The sequence below is a fragment of the Manis javanica genome, chromosome 9, assembly GCF_040802235.1.
Source record: "Manis javanica isolate MJ-LG chromosome 9, MJ_LKY, whole genome shotgun sequence".
NCBI classification, from domain to species: domain Eukaryota; kingdom Metazoa; phylum Chordata; class Mammalia; order Pholidota; family Manidae; genus Manis; species Manis javanica.
The window spans coordinates 107376786-107400096 of record NC_133164.1 but is presented as its reverse complement, the minus strand read 5'-3'; the positions used below and the strand labels follow the sequence as shown (position 1 = coordinate 107400096).

The window sequence follows — 23311 nt, the reverse complement described above, 5'->3', positions numbered from 1 at the left end:
TTGCAACATGGCCCTGCAGCCTCCTAAGTGGATCTTGACAAGTCAGTCCTAAATGGCATCACCTTCCAGAACTATTACTGACATTTACTATGGAGATGTGGGCTTTACAAGTGGGTGCCTTCTCTGATCATAATTTAATCTTCATAACCCTTCCAAAAATTAAGGGCTATTATCCCCATGTCCTTGATGAAACATCAAATTTTAAAGAAATATTTAATCAGTCCCAAGCTAAGTTTAGTGTATGAACTTGAGGTTGCCCCAATCCTTCATCCAACAATCATTTAATCAAGGTCAATAATTACAGTATACTTTTGTTCAGACTAATGGGGAGAAGGGAGATGTACATTTTAAATAAGTAGATCTTATGATGTGAGTTGTAACTTAATAAATCTGCTAGAAAAAAGGAATAGCAGGGAAGTGGTGAGTGGGGAATAAAAGGTTATTTAGAAGTGAATCAATCAAAGAAATCATATAAAATGTTAAGCACAAAGATGCTGTTAACTTACCTCAGGATGCATTAGGGAGGCCTGGTTGTTAACGAGACAGGGATGGTGTTGAGGATTTACCAATCCTCAACCATCCATGCGGTAAAAAGGAGCAGTGGTCTATTTCTAAATAATTGAAAGGCCTAGAAAACCCAGTCACGGGTGCCAAACTTCCTATCGATGCAAACACTACAATATCTGATTGAGATTCAAGCAGATGATCTGCACTCAAGTGTCCCCATTAGGAAAGTCCATCTTCCCAACAGGTGCACTAAATACAGGAATCAGGAATCTGTCGAGTGCTGCGGACTTGCAGTCTTGGTCAGTCCGCCAGGAATCAGCAGGGCTCTAGACCCTAGAGCAGAGGTTCATTGGAAAGACCCAGACTTCAGGAATGGAGTCTTAGAAGAACACGGTAAAGCTACCACCACTACTGGAAAATAAGGGAATCAATTAGACACTCACCAGCAACTTGAAAGGGCCGTCAACTTACCAGAGGTTACAAACTAACTCACAGAGGACTTAGGAGCTCCAGGGCCACAACAGAGTTGTAAGATCTGGAGTTCTGGAGGAAATGGGGCTGAGCTTAAACCCCATAACCACAATGGCAGAAAAAGCGTCAGCACTGAGGCATCAAACCCTTGCTCAGGGCTGCAGTAAGGAATGCTGAGAGCAGAGTGTCAGTGCAGGACCCCGTTGTCACAGCTTTCAAGAGCTTGGAAGTAGACACTCACTTACCTAATCTGGTTTGAAGGTGGCAGAAGATGAGAGTATGAAGCATCCCTGCCCAACACCAGACTGGGGGCTGGGACACTCAAATAATTATTTTCTCTGATAATGTCAGTTCTGGAACTAGGGCACAAATTGGAGTAAGACTAAGGCTACAGGTTGAGGGTTTGGTGGATTCACCTGCAAGGACCAGAGAGCAGCTCAGGCAGGATGGGAAGAATGGGGCAGGAAGTAGACATATTTGGAGTGATGTTTTCCAAAGAAAGCAAAAAAATCATCGAGTGAAGAAGCTGGCCATAGCTTGGAGGAGATAAGTTCTGAATCAGACCTTAAAGGATATGTATGATGCACTTGGGATGGGAGAAGGGAGAAAGGAGGGTATTGTAGAAGAGAAAAGCAACTAAGACAAATGCAGAGAGGAAGCTCTTTGGTTGCAGAAATTAATAAAGATCGGCCCAGATATAGAGAGGTGTTGTGAGAATGTAAAGAAAAGAGATTAAATATGCAAGTGAGAGAGTAGATGATGAGAACTTATAATTTTAAATCTAGAAGAGATGAGACTTCAAGAAAATAACATGGTCGTTGTACTTGAAAGAAATACTGTTAGGGTGGGTCTGACCTCAGTAAAGGAGAAATGACTGTGTATCCCTGACATCATCTAAACAATAAAAGTAATAGTCATGGGACTGGTCATTAACCACGTGTCAGGCTCTATATTGAGTGCTTTCACTCAACACCATCTCTTACCAAAACCATTGCAAAAATCTCCTAATTGTTCTTTTTCCACTTTTCAATCCCCCAATCCCTTTCCCACAAAGTATTTATATTGTTCCATCTAAAACTAAAGTAGATATGCCACTTTCCTTCTCAAAACTCCTCAATGACATTTCCTCTTGGGAGAGGAAAATCACTAAAACTTAGCATAACCTACAAGACCCAAAATGAGTTAGCCACTGCTTACCTCTCAAGCTTCATTGTACACTCATTTATACAACACTATGTATTAGCCATGCTGCATTTTTTTAACTGGGCAATATTTCAAATATACAGAGAGATATAAAGAATTTTACATTAAACATCCATATGCCCATCACCCATCCTAAGAGATAAATCATTACATATGCACACTATGGACTCCTCCAGATCAAGCCTTATACCTTTCTTCATAACAGAAGTAACCACTATCCTAATTCTTTATATTTTTATATATTTGCATATATTCCCAAATAATATAAAATAATATTTCATGTTTTTTCTTTATATAAGTATTGTCATACTTTTTTTCTGGAAGTTTTTCCCCCAGTATTAAGCTAATTCCTTTATAAAAATACTACAAATTAGAATAGCTTAACATTAAAAAAAAGATGACTTAACAGTATAATTCCAATGCTAAAATCTTCATTTAGTAATACATTTTTATAATTGTTGCTATTATCATTTACTGAACAAATATTATCTACTAGTTATCAGGTATACACACTTGTTTAATATAAAGGCCAGGTTCTGGCTTCAGGAAGCTTACTTAATATACTGTTGCTGTGATGAATTTATGTGTTTATTAAACAAACATACATTGAGTACCTATAGTGTGTTAAGCTTGGAGCATCTTCCATCTTTTACAAAGCAAATTTGTGATTGTTTATACAATGGATCTACTCCAGAACATTTCTCATCCTGATGAAAAGCAGAGATGTATAACCAGAAAATAGTAAGTTACATCTTTCTTTGAGAGAGAAAAGTCCACTCAGTTATATATTTAATAAATAATATGAAGAATTACTAATTGAAAAATAATGGAGGAAGGAAAGAAATAGAATTAAATGGCTTTAATAAAGTTTTATTTTAATTGCATATATGTAGTAAGTAGGTTAGCAAAATGGTGGGAAATTACCTCTGCAGCACTGACTTGACAGAACAGTTAAAATTATTTATAATTAGCATAATGGCTTTAAAAATATTTGTTTTAAATTGCTTGAAAAATAGATTTTTCCTTTTATGTAAGGAAAGCATTTTCATGCCCACTTCCAACCATGTGTGTATATATCTGTACACTACACAGCCATCCTTTGTTTACAGGTAAAATTACCAACAACAAAAGACACTGACTTTCGTTGATGCTTAAAAGAATATTTACTGATTTCTGTTATTCTCAACAACAGCATCCAAAAGATATAAGAAGTTACAATGCCCTTCTGTGTTCACTACCCCAACTAGTGGTTATCAGTCCTATCTGTACATATTTTGAAAAATAAAGATTTCTGGCCCATTCTTGATTTTGATTCAGTAGAACTCAGTGGAAAGCAAGTATGGGTCACACATTGATTTATATTTGGCACTTACCAAGAACTCTAAATAACAGAATCCAAACTTGTAAGTTTATTACTATCTGCATTTTCTCCTGTATTTCAGCATATAACAGGTACAAGTAAATGTTTACTCAAAGTACTGAGTACTTTTATAAGATTACTGAAAAAAATAGGAGAAAACAAACTTTTTACTGAAAATATTGATAACATTTAAAAATATTAAATGTCAAAATCATTTAAAAGACAAGTTAAGTGAAAATAATTTTACATAATATAAAAAGAAAATATGGTAATAAATATATTTAACATGCCCTTACAATACAGAATATTCTTTTCCTATTACATATGGAATTTCTATATTAAAGACTAAAACTTCGGAATAATAGAAGGCTGCATTCTCATTTGATAACTTTTTATTTCATCATTAACAGCTTTCCAACACAAATATATATACACTGGATTTACTTTGTATGAAAATTGTATTATTTAAAACACCACAAAATAAAGACTCTCCACATTAAATAGTGAGGCCTAATAAATGGTAATGTTAAACCGAAATATTGTTATGGGGTGAAATTCCTTGTTATTGTGATGATACTTGAACTGGTTAAGTAAATCTTGCTTTAAAAGTGGTTATTTAGGTAGTTGTTTAGTTATAAGTTGGCAGTTATTGGCTATGGAATCACCTATGGTCCTAATAGTAGTTCTGGTTGTGGTCTGAGAGTGATGACAGGGAATGATAGGATTTAATTTGCAGGCATCCCCTAACTACATTTGCAAAGGAAGAGGTGATTATGAATTTGCCATTTCTGTCAAGGGTAATGATAGTATGACTTAATGGATTTATCATAAATAGAAGCAGCATTTGGTTCTTTGAATAACATGTCAGTAGAAGTTACAATGTTTATAGATTCAGGTGATAGGGCATCAAAGGGTTTAGTGAAGTTCTGTCTGTTACACTAGTATGTACAGTAGAAATGGTGAGGAAATAACGATGCATAGAAATGGTAGTATTACTGTAGGATCACTTGATGTGGTGGTCCCTATTATGAAATTTCAGTAGAAGTTATGGTAAAAGCGTGTTTCATTGATGTAATGTTATTATTGTGGCTATGGATTCATTTGAAGGGGCAGTGGTATTGCTAACGGTATTGTAATAGTACATAGAAGTTGCCGCATTTTCTATTAACAGGTAATGTTGGTTATGGAGACTATAAATTCCGCTGACATCATTACGGTTATGTGATTGGAAAGTCAGTGGAGTTCGTAGCATCTATGTTGATTTTATCTTTACTTGAGGTGGTGGCAGTGGGGGTTGAAGATGACACTTTAGTTTTGTAAGAAAACAGACTAGACTTAATCCCTGAGGTGGAGGTGACTATTGCAGGCCATATAAATTCAGTTATAGAGCAGAAAGCAGTATCTGGAAATTTGGTTAAACCAATGAAAATTGTAGGTTCATTTGAAATGGGAATGAATCAATGTGAGTTGAAGTTGTTGGATGACTATGTAGATGTAGCTTCCAAGTGTGGTAAAAGAGTTACCACTGTGGATAAGAAATACTTGAACTGCTGCTGTAATCTCATAATAGTATATTAAGTAAAATTCATGGCAATTGTAGACTCAGTTAATATGAACTTGAAAAAAATGGCTGTGGGTGCAGTTGAAATGATAATTGTACTTGTGGTAATGCACTCAATTGAAAGGACAGTGACTGCAGTTTATGTGGTAGATTCAGATTAAAAGTATTGGTCACTGTTATGCTGCTGGTTCAGATGAAGGGGTGACTATTATGATGGTTGTTGATTTGTAGAAGTGGTAGTGGTAACTATTAGGGTTGTAGCTTTACTGGTACTACTTGGTGGCAGTCATTGTGGGAGGCTTCACTAGAAGTGATGGGTGCAGTTGTGTTTGCATATTCAGTAGAGGTGGTATAGTAATGGCTGTGGTTATAGCCTCAATGGTGGTACTGGCAGCTGTTGTGGTAATCAGTTCAGCTGAAGTGGCTGCTACTGCTGTGGTTGTAGATTCAGAGGTGGCAGTGGTGAACACTGTGGTTATAACCTCAATGGTAGCACTGGCAGTTGTGGTAGTCAGTTTGGTTGAAGAAGTGGCTGTTTGTGGTCATTGTAGGTTCAGTATGAAAGGTAGTGATGGCCATTCCGATTACAGCCTAAGTGGTAGTAGTGCCAGTTGTTGTGGTACTCAGTTCAGCTGAAGTAGTAGCAGCAATGATGCTTGTAGGTTATATAGAAGCTTCAGTAGTGGCTCCTGTGGTTGCAGTTGCAGTGGTGGTGCTGGCAGTTGTGGTAGTCAGTTCAGTTGTAGTTGTGGCTGCTGTAGTTCTGGGTTCAGTGGAAGCTGTGGTTGTAGCCTCAGCAGTTGTGCTGCCAGTTGTTGTGGTAGTCGGCTGAGTTGTAGTGGTGGCCTCTGTGGTTGTGGTTTCACTGGAAGTTGTTGTGGCAGCCTCTGTGGTTGTAGCCTCAGTGGTAGTACTGGTAGTTGTGGTAGTCGGTTCAGTTGTAGTGGTGGGTGCTGTAGTTGTGGGTTCAGTGGAGGCTGTGGTTGAGGCTTCTGTGGTGGTAGCCTCAGTGCTCATGCTGGCAGTGGTTGTGGTAGTCAATTCAGTTGTAGTGGTGGGTGCTGTAGTTGTGGGTTCAGTGGAGTCTGTGGTGGTGACTGCTGTGGTTGTAGCCTCAGTGGTCGTGCTGGCAGTTGTTGCAGCAGTTTGTTCAGTTGTACTGGTGGCCACTGTGGTCGTGCTGGCAGTTGTAGTGGTGGGTGCTGTGGTTGTGGGTTCAGTGGAAGCTGTGGTTGAGGCCTCTGTGGTGGTAGCCTCAGTGCTCGTGCTGGCAGTGGTTGTGGTAGTCAATTCAGTTGTAGTGGTGGGTGCTGTGGTTATAGGTTCAGTGGAAGCTGTGGTGGTGGCCTCTGTGGTTGTAGCCTCAGTAGTGGTACTGGTAGTTGTGGTAGTCAGTTCCATTGTAGTGGTGGGTGCTATAGTTGTGGGTTCACTGGAAGCTGTGGTTGAGAACTCTGTGGTGGTAGCCTCAGTGGTGGTACTGGCAGTTGTTGTGGTAGTTGGTTCAGTTGTAGTGGTGGCTGCTGTGGTTGTAGGTTCACTGGAAGCTGTGGTGGTGGCCTCTGTGGTGGTACTGGCAGTTGTTGTGGTAGTCGGTTCAGTTGTAGTGGTGGCTGCTGTGGTTGTAGGTTCAGTGGAAGCTGTGGTGGTGGCCTCAGTGGTAGTACTGGCAGTTGTTATGGTAGTCGGTTCAGTTGTAGAGGTCAGTGCTATAGTTGTTGGTTCAGTCGAAGCTGTGGTGGTGACCTCTGCGGTTGTAGCCTCAGTGGTGGTACTGGCAGTTGTTGTGGTAGTCGCTTCAGTTGTAGTGGTGGATGCTGTGGTTGTAGGTTCACTGGAAGCTGTGGTTGTGGCCTCTGTGGTTGTAGCCTCAGTGGTCACGCTGGCAGTTGTAGGTTCAGTGGAAGCTGTGGTTGTAGCCTCTGTGGTGGTAGCCTCAGAGGTTGTGCTGGCAGTTGTTGTGGTAGTCGCTTCAGTTGTAGTGGTGGGTGCTGTGGTTGTGGGTTCAGTGGAAGTTGTGGTTGAGGCCTCTGTGGTAGTAGTCTCAGTGGTCATGCTGGCAGTTGTGGTAGTAGATTCAGTTGTACTGGTGGGTGCTCTGGTTGTGGGTTCAGTGGAAGCTGTGGTGGTGGCCTCTGTAGTTGTAGTCTCAGTGGTAGTACTGGCAGTTGTTGTGGTAGTCGCTTCTGTTGTAGTGGTGGGTGCTGTGGTTGTGGGTTCGGTGGAAGTTGTGGTGGTGGCTCCTGTGGTTGCAGCCTCAGTTGTGGTGCTGGCAGTTGTGGTAGTCAGTTCAGTTGTAGTGGTGGATGCTGTGGTTGTAGGTTCAGTGGAAGCTGTGGTTGTAGCCTCTGTGGTGGTAGCCTCAGTGGTGGTAGCCTCAGTGGTTGTGCTGACAGTTGTAGTCATTGGTTCAGTTGTGGTGGTGGCTGCTGTGGTTGTGGGTTCAGTGGAAGCTGTGGTTGAGGCCTCTGTGGTAGTAGTCTCAGTGGTCGTGCTGGCAGTTGTGGTAGTTGGTTCAGTTGTGGTGGTGGCTGCTGTGGTTGTGGGTTCAGTGGAAGCTGTGGTGGTAGCCTCAGTGGTTGTGCTGGAAGTTGTGGTCATTGGTTCAGTTGTGGTGGTGGCTGCTGTGGTTGTGGGTTCAGTGGAAGCTGTGGTTGAGGCCTCTGTGGTAGTAGTCTCAGTGGTCGTGCTGGCAGTTGTGGTAGTTGGTTCAGTTGTGGTGGTGGCTGCTGTGGTTGTGGGTTCAGTGGAAGCTGTGGTGGTAGCCTCAGTGGTTGTGCTGGAAGTTGTGGTCATTGGTTCAGTTGTGGTGGTGGCTGCTGTGGTTGTGGGTTCAGTGGAAGCTGTGGTTGAGGCCTCTGTGGTAGTAGTCTCAGTGGTCGTGCTGGCAGTTGTGGTAGTTGGTTCAGTTGTGGTGGTGGCTGCTGTGGTTGTGGGTTCAGTGGAAGCTGTGGTGGTAGCCTCAGTGGTTGTGCTGGAAGTTGTGGTCATTGGTTCAGTTGTGGTGGTGGCTGCTGTGGTTGTGGGTTCAGTGGAAGCTGTGGTGGTGATCTCTGTGGTTGTAGCCTCAGTGGTGGTACTGGCAGTTGTGGTAGTCAGTTCAGTTGTAGTGGTGGGTGCTGTGGTTGTAGGTTCACTGGAAGCTGTGGTGGTGGCCTCTGTGGTTGTAGCCTCAGTGGTTGTGCTGGCCGTTGTGGTGGCTGCTGTGGTTGTAGATTCAGTGGAAGCTGTGGTGGTGGCCTCTGTAGTGGTGGCCTCAGTGGTAGTACTGGCAGTTGTTGTGGTAGTACTGGCAGTTTTTATGGTAGTCGGTTCAGTTGTAGAGGTCGGTGCTGTGGTTGTGGGTTCAGTCAAAGCTGTGGTGGTGACTTCTGTGGTTGTAGCCTCGGTGGTCGTGCTGGCCATTGTGGTGGTCTGTGTGGTTGTAGCCTCAGTGGTGGTACTGGCAGTTGTTGTGGTGGTCAGTTCAGTTGTAGAGGTCGGTGCTGTGGTTGTGGGTTCAGTCGAAGCTGTGGTGGTGGCCTCTGTGGTTGTAGTCTCAGTGGTGGTACTGGCAGTTGTGGTAGTCGGTTCAGTTGTAGTGGTGGGTGCTGTGGTTGTGGGTTCAGTGGTAGCTGTGGTGGTGACCTCTATGGTTGTAGCCTCAGGGGTCATGCTGGCACTTGTGGTGGCTTCTGTGGTTGTAGATTCAGTGGAAGCTGTAGTGGTGGTCTCTGTGCTTGTAGCATAAGTGGTAGTACTGGTAGTTGTTGTGGTAGTCGGTTCATTTGTAGTGGTGGCCGCTGTGGTTGTGCTGGCAGTTGTTGTGGTGGCTGCTGTTGTTGTAGGTTCAGTGGAAGCTGTGGTTGTGGTCTCAGTGGTAGTACTGGCAGTTGTGGTAGTTGGTTCAGTTGTAGTGGTGGCCAGTGTGGTTGTGGGTTCAGTGTAAGCTGTAGTAGTGGCCTCTGTGGTGGTAGCCTCAGTGGTAGTGCTGGCAGTTGTTGTGGTAATTGGTTCAGTGGCTGCTGTAGTTGTGGGTTCAGTGGAAGCTGTAGTAGTGCTGGCAGTTGTAACTGGTTCAGTTGTAGTGGTGGCCTCTGTGGTTGTAACCTCAGTGGTAGTGATGGCAGTTCTGGTGGTTAGCTTAGTTGAAGGGGTGGCTGCTGTGGTGGTTGTAGTTTCAGTAGAGGTGATAGTTGTGGCTGCTGTTGTGGTAGCCTCAGTGGTAGTACTAGTAGTTGTTGGGGTAGTCAATATACTTGAAGTGGTGGTTACCATGGTGGTCACAGGTTCAACTGAAGTGGATGATGTTAAAGTAGTAGGAACTATAGCTTCAGAACTAGTAGATGAGGTTGTTCCAGTTGTAGGTAAGGTTGTCCCATGGTTTTGGGGAAGTTGAATAACAATGGAAGCATTACTATTTTTCCCATTATACACCAGACACACTATGAGTACTCCAATTGCTGTTGTTATCACACACGCTAAGAGACAAGCCAGGAAGATTTTCCACAGAGACCAGTCACTGAAGAAATTTCGTGTCACCTGTAAAGGATATAACTAAAAGTACTTAAAATAGGTTTTAGGCAAATTAATGCCATTGATAATCCTTTTTATATTTAGATTACTTTATGGAAAGAATTTATAAACATAAAAAATACCTAATAGCCTATTATAATATATATTGACTTAAATTTAAGTTTTCATTTAGGAAAGACTTGGTCCTTGTATTGTCTTCAATATGGGAACAAAGTAATTTCTACTGACCTCTCATACTTTCTTTTAATTTGTCTTTATTTCAAACTAAAAAATAATAATAAGTATCTTTTTAATAACTCCTTATTCTTCCCACTGTCAAAAGGAGTATCTATATATATGTGTGGATGATTGTTGTATACAGTGAATTGGAGGGACCTAAAAGATCATCTGATTAAATTTTCCTACCCTTCTGGCCTATCAGAAATTTGGCTGCTTTGGAGTCTTCCACTGTAACTGCATTAATTAATGGCTTATCAAATTTTCTAGCAAACTTTTCACACAGATTAGTGTTCAGCAGCATGAAACGTGGAGTCTGAAAATATTTGTTGAAATCTAGCTTCTGCTATCACCAGCTATTTTCATTGGGTAAGATACTTACCTCTTTGATCTTATTCTTTCATCCATAAAAATCTATCTGATAAGATTAGAATAAGGATTAAAACTTATAAAAAGTAAAATTACTTTGCAAACTCCCCAAAGTACCATGCCTATATATATATATATGTGTGTGTGTGTGTGTACACATATATAGACATTTATGCATACACAGAAATATATATAATTTGTTATTGTAGAGGAAGCATTGTATAATGTAAAATATTTAAGTTTTGAGATCAGCAAGTCTTGAATGTAATCCCATACCATTAATATTCTGAGAAAATTTCTTCACTTGTCTAATTCTCAACCTCCCTTACAGCCTTATATCAAAAGTAGTGATACTAATATCTACCTCCAAGTATTGTTAAGAAAATAAGAATAAAAAATGTCTTGCATAATTAGATTTTTATGGAAGACAATGCCTTTTAGTAAGTAAGAGCATAGGCATCAGAATCTACTAGATTTAGGTTTAAATACTAACTCTACCTTTTACTAAATGGATGATGACATTTGGAAATTTGCATTATCTTGCAAAGCCTTGATTCTCTCACATGGATAATATCACCTATTTCACAGGGTAGCTGTAAATAAATTAGAAACAGTGTGGGTAATGTTTTCCTAGCATTAATAGACTCAAAGACACTGAGAAGTGACTGGTGATTACTATGGGGGAGAAGTTGAGGTGGATGGGTGGGAGGTTAAGGGGGATAAAGAGGCACAAAAATCTCAATCGTAATATAAGTTGGTCCCAAGTAGGGCAGCAAGAATACAGTAAATGGTTCCACAACATCTTTCTATGTTGACAGATAATAACTGTACTAGTGGGGGTTAAGGATTTAATTGTGTTTAACTGTTTTTTTAAATAATGTGTTTAACTGTTGAATCACTGTGTTGTATACTTGAAACCAAGATGATATTGTATATTAACTATACTACAATTAAGAAAAAACTTGAAACATTCAAAAAATTGATTTCCCTAACTAGCTTAATATAATCCCTATGACTGAAAGCAAATCACTAAGGCAAATAAACACAGATGTCTTTGGGGCATGCAGAATAGCTCTTAAATGTCCTAAAATGTGAACAATAAACCTTAGTCTGGGTGAGAGCATCATCCACTAGGCAACGGAGCAGTGCTAGGGCATTGAGCACCAAGGCTGTGGGAATTCAGAGCACCAACTCTAAGAGCCCAAAGACAAATAACATCTCCTGCCCCATGTTATTAGGGCCTTTGAAAGGAAGTCGAAAAGGAAGGGAAGGACCACACTCACATCTCAGACATGAGAAGCAATTACCCTCCTTTTCCATTTGAATCTTTAAAAAGAGGAGCAAAAATAATAGAAACTCATCTTAACCTCACCTCAGACCCGTGCTCCAGTGCTATTACTGCCACTAACTGGCTGTGTGAATTCTTAACAAACATTCTAACTTGCTAGACCACATTGTTGTCCACCTGTGGCTAAGTAAGGCACTTAAAATAACTTTCAGCTCTCTGATTGGTCTGATTTGTTTGAAGTTATCAGAAACATATTCTCTAAATAATTCCTATCTATCAAAAGCATTCTGACATAAAGAGTTTATTCTCTTTTGTCAGCATCTCTCCAAACTGTCGCTATAGCAGAATTAATCAGGGGAGGGGTGTAGTCCAGAGCTAAAAGCATTGAACCAAACTTCCAAGCAACATCAATCAGTCCAAATCAAGTTTTCGCCTTGTGGGGAAGACTCAGAGATCAGACCTTCAGGTGAAGAAAAGAAAATAACAACAGGTCAGTAATAGAGGAAATCTGATTCTAGGCACCAAACCAAGGTGGTACTAAATGTCTCTAAGTCAAGGTTGAAAACACATGAGGTCAGAACCAGGAGGCTCATGAAGGCTCACCATCAGGCTCAGAGGCAGGAAGGGAAGGAGAGTGAAGCAGCTCATCCACGGACTAGGGCCCCAGGGCCTTAACACATAACCTCATCTTCCACTGAGCCAGAGTTAGTTACATGGTCGTTCACTGCCAAATAATTTGCTGCCATCATCTACTCAGTTCTCCAAACAAAATAAGCCAAAACTGCTTCATTTTCTTTGACCCTTTTTATTTTTTCTAAACACTTTACATGTTTTTTCTTTCCATCAAGATCATTAGCTCCTTAAGTGAAAAGCCCCATAAGAACTACCTCTTTTGCATTGCCTCTTAGTAACTTGACACATTCAAAAAATGCTGCATATTTTTCAAAAGAACAATGTTAATGTTTACCAGTTGAATGTTTTTCCTCCAAAATACTAGTTCAAGAGCACTTCCACATGGATTACATCATAACTCAGAGAAACAGTATTGCCCCAAATATTACCTGGCAATGTTGGAATTCTCTGTTTGGAAAGTCTGAGTGTTCAAGGGTCCCTGTGTTAGTGCAGACACCAGTTAAATTGGTACTGACATCACCAGTTAAATTAGTTGATGTCTGAAACTGACATGCTGAACTGTGAGCTTCTTGGTTTCCTGGATTCAAGAATGGCTGTATATAGAAGAGAATGGGAAAAAGAAAGTAAGAGGCTACTGTATTTGATGCCTAAAGTAATATAATTCTGACAAACATATCAGATTATGACATATTATGACATTTTTGATCAAATAAATTCATCTGAAACCTGAATGAATAAATGAATACATTCATGACATTTCTTCTCAAAATAGGAAATCTAGTTTGATCATAAGTTATGTTTAATTATTTTACATAAATTGATGTTAAAATCCAGGTAAGGCATTATCTTTCATCCTCATCATATTAATGCATTTCTTAAATATCAATATGTTGCACACTGGTGTAAGGAAATCATATTTTTTTAAAATCCCACAATGAAAATTCTAGAGACCTTAAGGCATATTAAAAACACCTTTTGGATTATATATAAAATGAGAAAATCAAATCAAGATCTAAAGAGATTCTGGGCACAGTAAATTGCAATAGGCTACTTCTGCCATACAATCAATCCATCAATAATAGAGAAACTTTGAAATAAATGAAACTTTGATTATTTAAATTTTAAAAAGGAAAAAACTTTTCCAAAGTGATCTAACAATTATAAGCTATTTTCTTTTCTAGGGGCATCTATTGATTCTGAATATGAGCTGAGGTTCTGACTACCAAAGAAGTCAGCAAAACTTTTTATGCTCATGTGAGGCTGGTCTGACATTAGAAAATAATGAAACCTCAACACAAGGCTTTTGTAATGTTCTGGGATAGCTCCGGAGGCTGGAGCAGAGTAGTCTCCACCAGTACCATAGTGATTGATAAATATAAAATTCTGCTAGAAGAAAGGCAACTGGTTCCCCCTTTAGGATATTTGTCAAATTTTGATGATGCCTGGCATAGAGAGTTAAAAAATTGACCTTAAGACCTCTGAAGGTCAATCTCTCAAGAATATAGTTACAAACATTCTAAATAATCTAACAGTAAGTTAAATCCAAAAATATAAAAAAGATTAAAAAATTATGACCGAGTAAGGTCTACCTCAGGAATACAAGTTTTTAACATTCAAAACAGTTAATAAAATTCACCACATTAACAGGAACAAAGGAGAAAAGGGAGTAAAAGTCAACAAAATGTACATATGTCAAAAAATGCAGAAAGAGTTTGGCAAAATTCAAAATCATTTATGATAAAATTTCATAGCAAACTAATAATAGAAGGGATATCATAAATTAATAAAGCATAGCTCCATAAAACCTAATGCTAACCTTATAATTAATGGTGAAACACTTCATGCTTTCCCCCTGAATTTGGGAATAACACAAGATCTTCCCTTTTACCACTTCCTTTCAACATTATAAATTGAAGGTCTTAGCCAGTGCATTAAGAAAACAAAATGAAAGTTTTAAAATTTGAAAAAAGAGAATAATGACATCATTGTATTCACAGGAAATCCAAAAAAATCTACAAACAAAATATTATAATGAATAAGTGAAGTAATGAGGTCACTGGTTACAAGGTAAATATATAAAACTCAACTGGATTTGTATATAATAGTAAGAAAACATTTGAAATTGAACTTCATATGCCATTCAAAACAACACAAAAAACATCCAGAAATAAATCTCAAAATAAATGTTCTCAATCTCGACATTAAAATCTAAGATCACTGCTAGTAAAGTTATAGAGGGTCAAAATAAATAGAGAAATAAGCCATGCTCAAAAAATGGAAGAACTTGGATAGTAAGATGTTAATTCTCACAAATTAATATATAGACTCTATAATATCCCAATCAAAACTGCAGAAGTAGTTTTACAGAAATCAACAAGCTGATTCTAAAAATATAACTTGGAGATAACTTGAAGAGTAATGATGAAGTACTACCAAATTTTAAGATTTACTATATATAAAATTAGAATGTCAAGACAGCGTAGTAGTGTTATAGGAATAGATAAACAGAACAATGGAACAGATTAGAGTCCTGAAACAGACCCACAAATATAAAGTCTCCTGATTTACAAAAAAGGCCTCAAATCAGTAGAGACAGGATCTTAACAATTATCTGTGCAGAAAAAATTTCCATATAAAAAAATGTTCGATCCTATTTCCCACCATACATAAAAATAAATTCTAAATGGATCATAGACCTAAATGTATGAGTAGACAATCAAGTTTCCAGGTAAAAACATAGGAGAATATCTTCATGTTCTTAGAATAGGCAAAGATTTGTTAAGCAGAATACTGAAAGCATAATCATAAAAGAAAAGACTGACAAAATTCATTTAAGTTAAGAACTTTACCACCAAAACATGCCTATAAAAAAATGAAAAAGCAAGCCACTGGTTGGAAGAAAGGAGTCACAGTAAGTATAACAAACATGAACTCATATCCAACATATATATAAAGAACTATTTCCAATCATAGGCAAAATCCAGACAACCCCATTTTAAAAGGTAAAAGAAAACTTAATACATACTTCAAAAAAGAGGCTGTAAATGATTGGCAGATGGTAGCAGTCAGATTTCACTGTTGGGGTGGAAGTTTGCAGAGAAGCAAGGGGAGAAGGTCGGAATAGTCCATGTGGTACAGGACTAAAGCTGGATTTATCCGTATGAACTACTGTTTAGCTTAATGTAAATACAGAGGGCTACATATAGCAAAACTCATAGGTATGTATATACATGGTGGTTAATATACACATACATATTTCCATCCTTTCACAACTGAGAGACCTGGAAGGAACAGTATACAAGTAGCAACAAGAACTTCATCTTGGTTTCTGATACCATTTTCCAATGAAAGGAACCAGGGATCCTGGAAAAATGGCCAATTCTAGGGCTGGAGCAGGAAAAATACAAGATGAGTCTAGGGTATCTTATAGTACCCAAGAGTAAGGAAATCCCCCATGTTCCACCGAAACAACACCACAATTATGGGGGTATGTCACTATGTCAAAGGGACAGAGGAACCAACTGAAAGAGCTCTCAATGGCCAAAGTAACAACAATTTGAGCAAAAAAAATTAAGTAAGTATTGGATTATAACCCAAAGAATGAAATAAATATCCATGAATCCATACTCATATAAATAAATAATTGAAAAAATAAATAAATGAGAGAGAAAAGACAAATCTCCTATGCAAATTTCCAGATGACTGATATAAATGCTACATCCTCAAAGAATATAACTCCCCACTCTTTTTGGGATTGAACAGTGACTTCCAAAGACTATAGTATGGAAAGGGGGGTTGTGGGGTAGGGGAAAGAGCAACTTTAAAGTGAAGAAACATGCCAAATACTATCTCAGCCAGGTAATCAAAGTCAACCTCAGCAATGGTAAGTCAAGTTGATAATAGGTACTGTTGATATGTGATGAGAATGGCACTTTGCCTCTGTGGTCTTCCCCCAAAAAACCCACAAGCTCAGTGTAATCATGAAAAAAGAAACAAATCCAAGTTGAGGGAAATTCTACAAAATATCTGATCAGTACTCCTCAAAATTATCAAAGTCATCAAAAACAAGTAAAGTCTGAGAAATTGTCACAGCCAAGAGAAGGCTAAGGAGTCATGACTAAATGTAATGTTATCTGGGATGGGATTCTGGACAGAAAAGGGTCATTAAGTAAAAACTAAGAAAGTTTGATTAAAGTACAGACTTCAGTTAATAATAATATATCAATATTGGTTTGTTAGTTGTATCAAATGTACTGTATTAATATAATAATAGGGAAAACTGGGGGCTGTACTGTGGTTGCAACTTTCTATAAGTCTAAAAGTATTATTAAAAATAAAATTTTTCAAAGAAGTAACAAAGTTACATTATTCAGGTTATAGTGCCCAGAATTTGTAAATCTAGTAAGTACAATACCCATTTGTCCACAAGTTCCCCTACCAGAATGGTCCCATTCTAATTACTAATGCCATCCTCTTTTCAAGGGAACTAGGCAGTCCGTGGAAGTATGGAAAGCAAGTCATTTAGAAAGCTCTCCATATGCATGTTCTAGTTTCTTTTTGTTTTTTTTTAACTCTTAGAGATTTTGATCTTCATTGGTAAGGTACAACAGACTTGTCTGAATTTAACAAAATAGGCAAAGATATATGTGATAATGATTAGAAGCTGGAAAAAGGGGTACAACTATATTCAACATAGTCTTTTTTTAGGTGGGTAGCACAAAGAAGAAAGGAAATGGTGTTGGGAAGATATAAACAAAAGAATTCACAAACTTGCAACAAGCAGTAAAAAAGCCATATTGATCTAATATACAGCATGATTATAGACAACAGTACTTAACTATATATAATTATGTGATGTGATAAATGTTGCTACAACAGAAATCATACTGCAATATATAAATACATCAAAGTAACACATTGCACTGATAAGGGGAATTTTAGTTAGTAGGGTGTGGACAGACCTTAAATTTACACAATGTTGTATGTCATATGTATACAATTAAAAAATAAATAAAAATTTCAACTATACCTGTAATGGTTTATTTCTTAAACTTGGTATTCAGTACACGCATGTCTATTATGTTATTATTTAAATCTTTTAAATACATTTTGAATTTTAAAAAGTAAATTAATTAAAAGGGTGGGTTCAAATAAGAAGTCTTGGAGGTTAGATTTTCCTTGAAGTTAAAAGAAAAATAACCCCAGATACAGTTTTAAGAAAAACAAGAAGAGTAACCTGTTTTATAAATTCATGGAAGTGAAAACTGTTACAAGTAAATTTGCTACAGCTGAAAAATAATAGCAGGGTTATCTAGAATTTTTTCCTAATAGGACAATAAGAATTTTACTTAAGTATAATCTCTCTTGATTATAATGATTAAAGACCCAATTCTAAATAGTTATTTAAAAGGCTATTGACATTGCTAGTTCAATTAATCTCTAAATTCTATTAAAACAATCAAACTAAATATGTGTACAGACATTGGGCATTGAATGACAATAATTTAGAATAAAAGGGAATATAATTACATTTAAATATAGTTAAGAAGAAATAGTTGTACATAAAAAATTAGTTTTTTTTGAAGTCTATTTTTCTAAAGGTACAATGTCATGCCAAACAAATAGAGAATAGTTATGCAGTGATACTGAATAAGAGAAGATTTGATACACACAAGCATTTAAACAAATTTCCATCTGTTTTTAAATAGATAGCTTTGAGAAAACCAAAGATTTATAGTTGATAAAAGCTTTGTATTTCTGTATATTACTGTTGCTATCCTTCAACTTTTCAGTTTGCTTGTGGCTGGTGAGCAGGGACATTATTTGAACTTTCATAATTACATAGAAATTCACTGGCCAGATCAACTTGCCAGAATTCAAAATATTTAGAAGTAAGATGATGGGTGTCAACACAAGAATGTAGAAGCCTAGATACTGGAGCTTTGGGGTTAATATCATTCTCACTGTCTCAGTTTCCTCTGTCTCTTAATAAAACTAGAGTCTAAAGTTAAAATTCTGAGCAGCTGCGGGGCTATGAACTAGAGTTAATTGTATCTTGTAGAAGCCAATAGTCTCCATTATATAATCTCATATGCACTATCTAGGTTCCTGTAATAAAATTTTAAATTTTCTGCTCTGAACTTAAAAGAGATTAGTTTTTCATTTCATGTTTCTTAAGAAGGAAAAAACAAACTTCTACATTTTCCTTTATTATGTGACCTTCAACAGGTATTTTAATCCATTGGTAAAAATGAACCTCAATGGGAAAAAACATGTCTCTACCATTATGTCCAAATATTCATATGTTAAATGAAACATTGTCAGTGATCAAGATACATGCATTTTACTTGAAAACTCTCAGTACTGTTTAAGAAAATCTTCAAGATGACTTATTCCTTACTAAAGGGATCTTGTGACCTGAGTATTTTGACACAGTGACAAGAGTTGCTAAGCTAGAAGGACTAGGACAAACATCCTTAGGAGAAGGGGTTACTGATCTAGATTCAAGAGAACAATTTATCTGCCTTATAACCTCCCTATTAGTGCACAGGAAAAAAATATTTTCCTCACAAAATGTAATTGTCCATTCAAACTTACCCTGATTTCATTCAGCACATTTCTGTTCCTGTTTTCAATATGAAGAGCTCTAATCAGACATGCGGTTACATAAACGGCAATCACAAAATACATAGTACTAAATTGTTTTTCTAAAAACATCAGTAATAGTCAAATAATATTATATACACTGAACTCTAATATTTCACCTGAATACAATTGTTGACCTAAAAAGAAATTTATCAGTAGTAATACAGAGACCAATCTTAAGGATTTGCTATATAATTTATTTCCTAGGCCTACACTTCATTTACAAGATTATCTTCATATTGTCAGATATGTAGAAATCATTGAATTCTGACAAATCTACAGGACATTAAAAATCTAGGCAGTTAACAGAAAAATCTATGAATCACATTTAAAAATACTATTAATGCAATCAAATACAGATGTATTAGCTTCTGCTGGAATTATGATAACTGCAGAAAATTATTTGAACAGGTTATTAAATTGTTACCCACAAAATTGCTAATATCTTAGATTAAGGAGAATGAAAATAAATTTCTCAATTATGTGTGTAATGATATACAGAAAAACATACAAGTTTTCTAATAAGTAGTAACAGAGTAGCTAAAAATTCACTTCCAAGTAAAACTTTGATTAGTAATTCCTTTTGAGGAAGAACCATGTTGTAATAAAAAAGTGGAGTTGTATAAATAATAAAAACAAGACTCTGAGCTATCAGATACCACAGTGACAGCATCAATACTCACCAACTGTTTTCCAGAGTGTTCAATATTCACTATGTATTTCCCATGTTTTCTGTCCATTCTTGAGGTGTCAATATCACAAGCTTAACTCTAGAAACATTTTTCAGCCTGTTCATTGCCCTTTATACCTGCAACCTTGAGAAATAATTGAGTTGATTAAGACTAAATCTACTATGAGACATTGGTGTCAGTGTGGATTAGACTAAATGATAAATAATTATTCTTTACAGGGGATCCACCTTAAAGGAAGAAGTGGGGTGTTAAGCAGTTATGTAAGAATATAAGGAAATCAATCCCACCACTGTGATTACACTCTCAATACTCTTCTACCCGGCAGCACGCCTAGTAGAAAGAAACTACAATCATACAATTCTTTAACTCTCCTATCATGTCATTTCATAGAACGCTTTCTCCTGACTTCAGGAATAGCCCAGGACAGAAATCTGAAATAAGTGAATATTGCTGTTGCTTCTTTGTACTGACCAGACATGAACATCTTTTCCCTCTTATTGGCAACAACTTTTAGGCAGTCACGATCAGTGGATCAAGACTCATCAAGTCTTGACTTTCTTGGGTTCCTGCCCAGCTCTAAAACTTTTTCAAACTATTCTTTCTCCGCTTCTGGAAAAAATTAATCTAACTTGGTTTATACTTCCTTAAGCCCCAATCCTACATAGGTAGTTAATCTGGTGAACTAATCTCTGTGAATACATTCACCAGGGTCCCTTTCGCTTCTGTTTCTGTGGGATCCATTTGGCATAGTTGCCCAGATTACTTCTGATTCTGTTCATAGTTAGTAACAGGACACTTCATCAAGCAGGGCTCTTCTGACTACAAATTATATTCAAAAGCGAAGGACTTTTTTATTATCTGTAGAAATATCTTTGGCAGGATCTGAGAGACAATTGGCAAGAATTAAATAATTTTTAACTTCAAATGAAAAGTTATCAAGTAGCTCCCAACACATGTATCCAGGGAGTCCCAAATAAAACTGGTGCAAAAAGTTGTTTGTGAATCACCTGAAGTCTACATATCTCTCTTCAGTACTAATTGATCCATAGATAACTTCTTACAAGTGAAGTAACAAAGACAAAGTAATTAGGCTTTTTTTGTGAAAACACCTCATGTGGCTCTTTTTATCTGCTCAGATACTATCAGTTTTCAAAGACAAGAATTACCTGGTAGTATAGCTGCCAGAGGTCTGAGGTCTTGTAGTTCAGCCCTGTCATTTTAAAGTTGAAGAAACTTGGTGTCCACAGAGGAGACATGATAAAACCAGCTGTGTGGCAGAACACGGCCTCCTCTCAGTCTAGTCCCTCTCCATAACTGGCTCATTAATAATGAAGTTGTAGAAAGATGGATCGTCTAGTAGGAAGTCAAGCAAGTGTCCTTTTGAAAACAAAGTGAAACAATGATTTCAATGACTTGGAGTTGCAAAGGATCCTAGATGGGATGCCTGTTATATACCTGAAGCCATCTGAGACTTACTAAACCAGACTTCAATGGGTAGGATCAGAGAGTCTGATTTTAGCCAAATGCTAAATAATCCTGTTTTCAAAGAATATTTGAGAAATATTACATTAAACAACAATTTCAAGGGTGGTCATGGAGTGTCTTAATATCTTTAAGAGAGAAATTATACGTATGAAGAAACCTCCCTTTTCTTGAGTTAAAAAATGGGTAAGTTTTTAAATTATTCATTCAACAAGCACTATTGAGTCTCTACTATAGCCACACATTACTCAAGGTGCTGAGTGTTCAATGGTGAATAAGAGTCAAGATTCCTGTCCTTCTGGAGTACAATAAAATATATATTGACTATGTATTAAAACATTTTTTTTCTATCATTTCTAAAGTTCTCTTATAAATGCATTCCATAGCTAAAAGTTTTCATTGGAATCCATGGAAGCAAAATAAAATGGTTCTGGGGTCTATAGAACGCAAAAGGTGTGAAAAGCTAGGGAACAGATTTGTTCTGAAGAGAAAAGTGAGGCAATGCTTTACCCCTCCATGCTGACACTAAGTCGATGAGTCTGCGGCTTTGGGGACTGTATAAGTAGAGTAATCATATAATTTATTGCCCCAAACCAAAATACTGCTGAGAGCAGAAGGAAGCAGTATGAGTAATTTAATTTCACAGAGACAACACTACCCTATGCAAACCAGGACATGTGGTCACTTAACTATAAGGAACCCATGTGAGTTAGAAGATTCACTAGTACTAACCATGACCTTTGGATATGCCAATGAATTTAAAAATCAATTTAATATCATTAGCTAATTCATTTCAGTTGAATAGAATAAATATTTTGTATTACGCTTTTAAAAGAATCTAGTATGACATTGTGGTATTAAGACGCTTATTTAAATTTCGCAGTGGAGCTCCAAAACCATTGAGTAGGTGAAATTCCACAATGTATATCATTAATTCACTGACAAAATAATATCAAAGTCTGACCTCAACATCATTAATTGGTTAACTGTTGCAAGAGCCAAAGTAAGAATGAACAAGTAAATTCCCATGCACTTGAATTTTTCGGTATAAAATTCAAACTTTCTCTAGTTTTCTGAAGAACAGTTTCTGTGCTTTTATGACATCACAGACCAACTGCTGGGGTTGAGTACACCTGGACTATTACAACGTGCAAAGAAATACAGTTAACTCTCACTGGCATACTGAATATCTCCTAGAAAAACTCTTTGATATCTGCAGAAATTTAGGCCAAAAAAATTTGGAAGTCAATATACTAAGAGTGGTTGACAGTCCTTTAAAATATGTTAATTTACCCAAAAGAATGCATATCCTGTTAATATGTCATCTGTTATAAAATGAACCACACTGTGATTTTAAAGATTACACCAAAATTAATTTATTGATAAAGTTCCCTCCCCGCTTGAAACACTTCCATAACTGAAATTTAATCCAGATTTGATACTACCAATCAAAACACCTTTGTATTTCTGCTTTGGTCTTTTAGTGCGATGACAACCAAAATGACAGCTCCAGCTCTCTCAACTTTAGCAATTTTTTAGGCCAGAACATAACTAGTTCATCATGATGTGTTGAGTGATTAAAATGATAACCAAACAGATAGATACCACATGTCAAAGGCTTCAGTATAGTACTTAGATCTGCATTTCCTGTTAATTTCAACTTGATCAGATAATCATTCAAAATGCATAGAAATGGTAGAAGTGATTCAAGTGTCGTCAAAATAAAATCAATGCACTGACTATTCAAAAAAAAAGAATGATCAGTTGGAGAATGAAAAAACTAAAACTATCTGCATATTTGTTTAATAACCTCTCTTGACCATCCCAACAAAAAAACACTTACATAAATTAAGGGATTATTGTTCTTTCACATTAGGAAAAGGCTGCAGGAGGACAGCTCAGACGTGGGTGAGAGGTACAAAAACAAAAGTTTCATCTCTTGTCGAAGAATGTCATTGGGGCACACTAAATGGGCGCTGCTCTCTACCTGGGTGGCTTCTGACTCAACCACATCTTGTCATTAATATTATTGACATTTCTTGTGAAGGCGCCTCTTCCATTGCATACCACACTGATCATATCTAATCCTCCAAATACCTTCCTGAATTAAGTATCATTACCCCATTTTCCTGATGAAATACCAAAACATTTAGTGATACTCAATCCCAAGATAAGTTTGTGGTTCCCCATTCATTCACTGAAGTAGTTTTTAAACACTTAATATATTCACTGTGTCACATTAGATGCTGAGAAAAACTGGAATGAAGAGAGGGAAATATATTTAGAAACTTAATCTCTATGAATAGAAAAAACATTAAGAAAACAACTAGAGACTCTAGTGATGTGCCTCAGGATACATCAAGGCAGCA

At 37.2% G+C, this 23311-nt stretch overlaps 1 protein-coding gene across 2 annotated transcripts in view; it reads right to left on the bottom strand.

The window, feature by feature from the left end:
• Positions 1-3815: 3815 nt before the first annotated feature.
• The window catches only part of MUC22 (mucin 22), a 63357-nt gene continuing 43861 nt past the window's right edge, over positions 3816-23311 (bottom strand). For both annotated transcript variants that reach the window (XM_037016451.2, XM_073213090.1), the window contains exons 2-5: positions 20627-20837; positions 19452-19583; positions 12552-12716; positions 3816-9623 (exon numbers count right to left, since the gene is read on the bottom strand). In XM_037016451.2, the coding sequence (XP_036872346.2) occupies positions 5766-9623; positions 12552-12716; positions 19452-19508 (4080 nt within the window). In that variant the 5' untranslated portion in view covers positions 19509-19583; positions 20627-20837 and the 3' untranslated portion in view covers positions 3816-5765. The remainder of the gene's footprint in view (positions 9624-12551; positions 12717-19451; positions 19584-20626; positions 20838-23311) is intronic.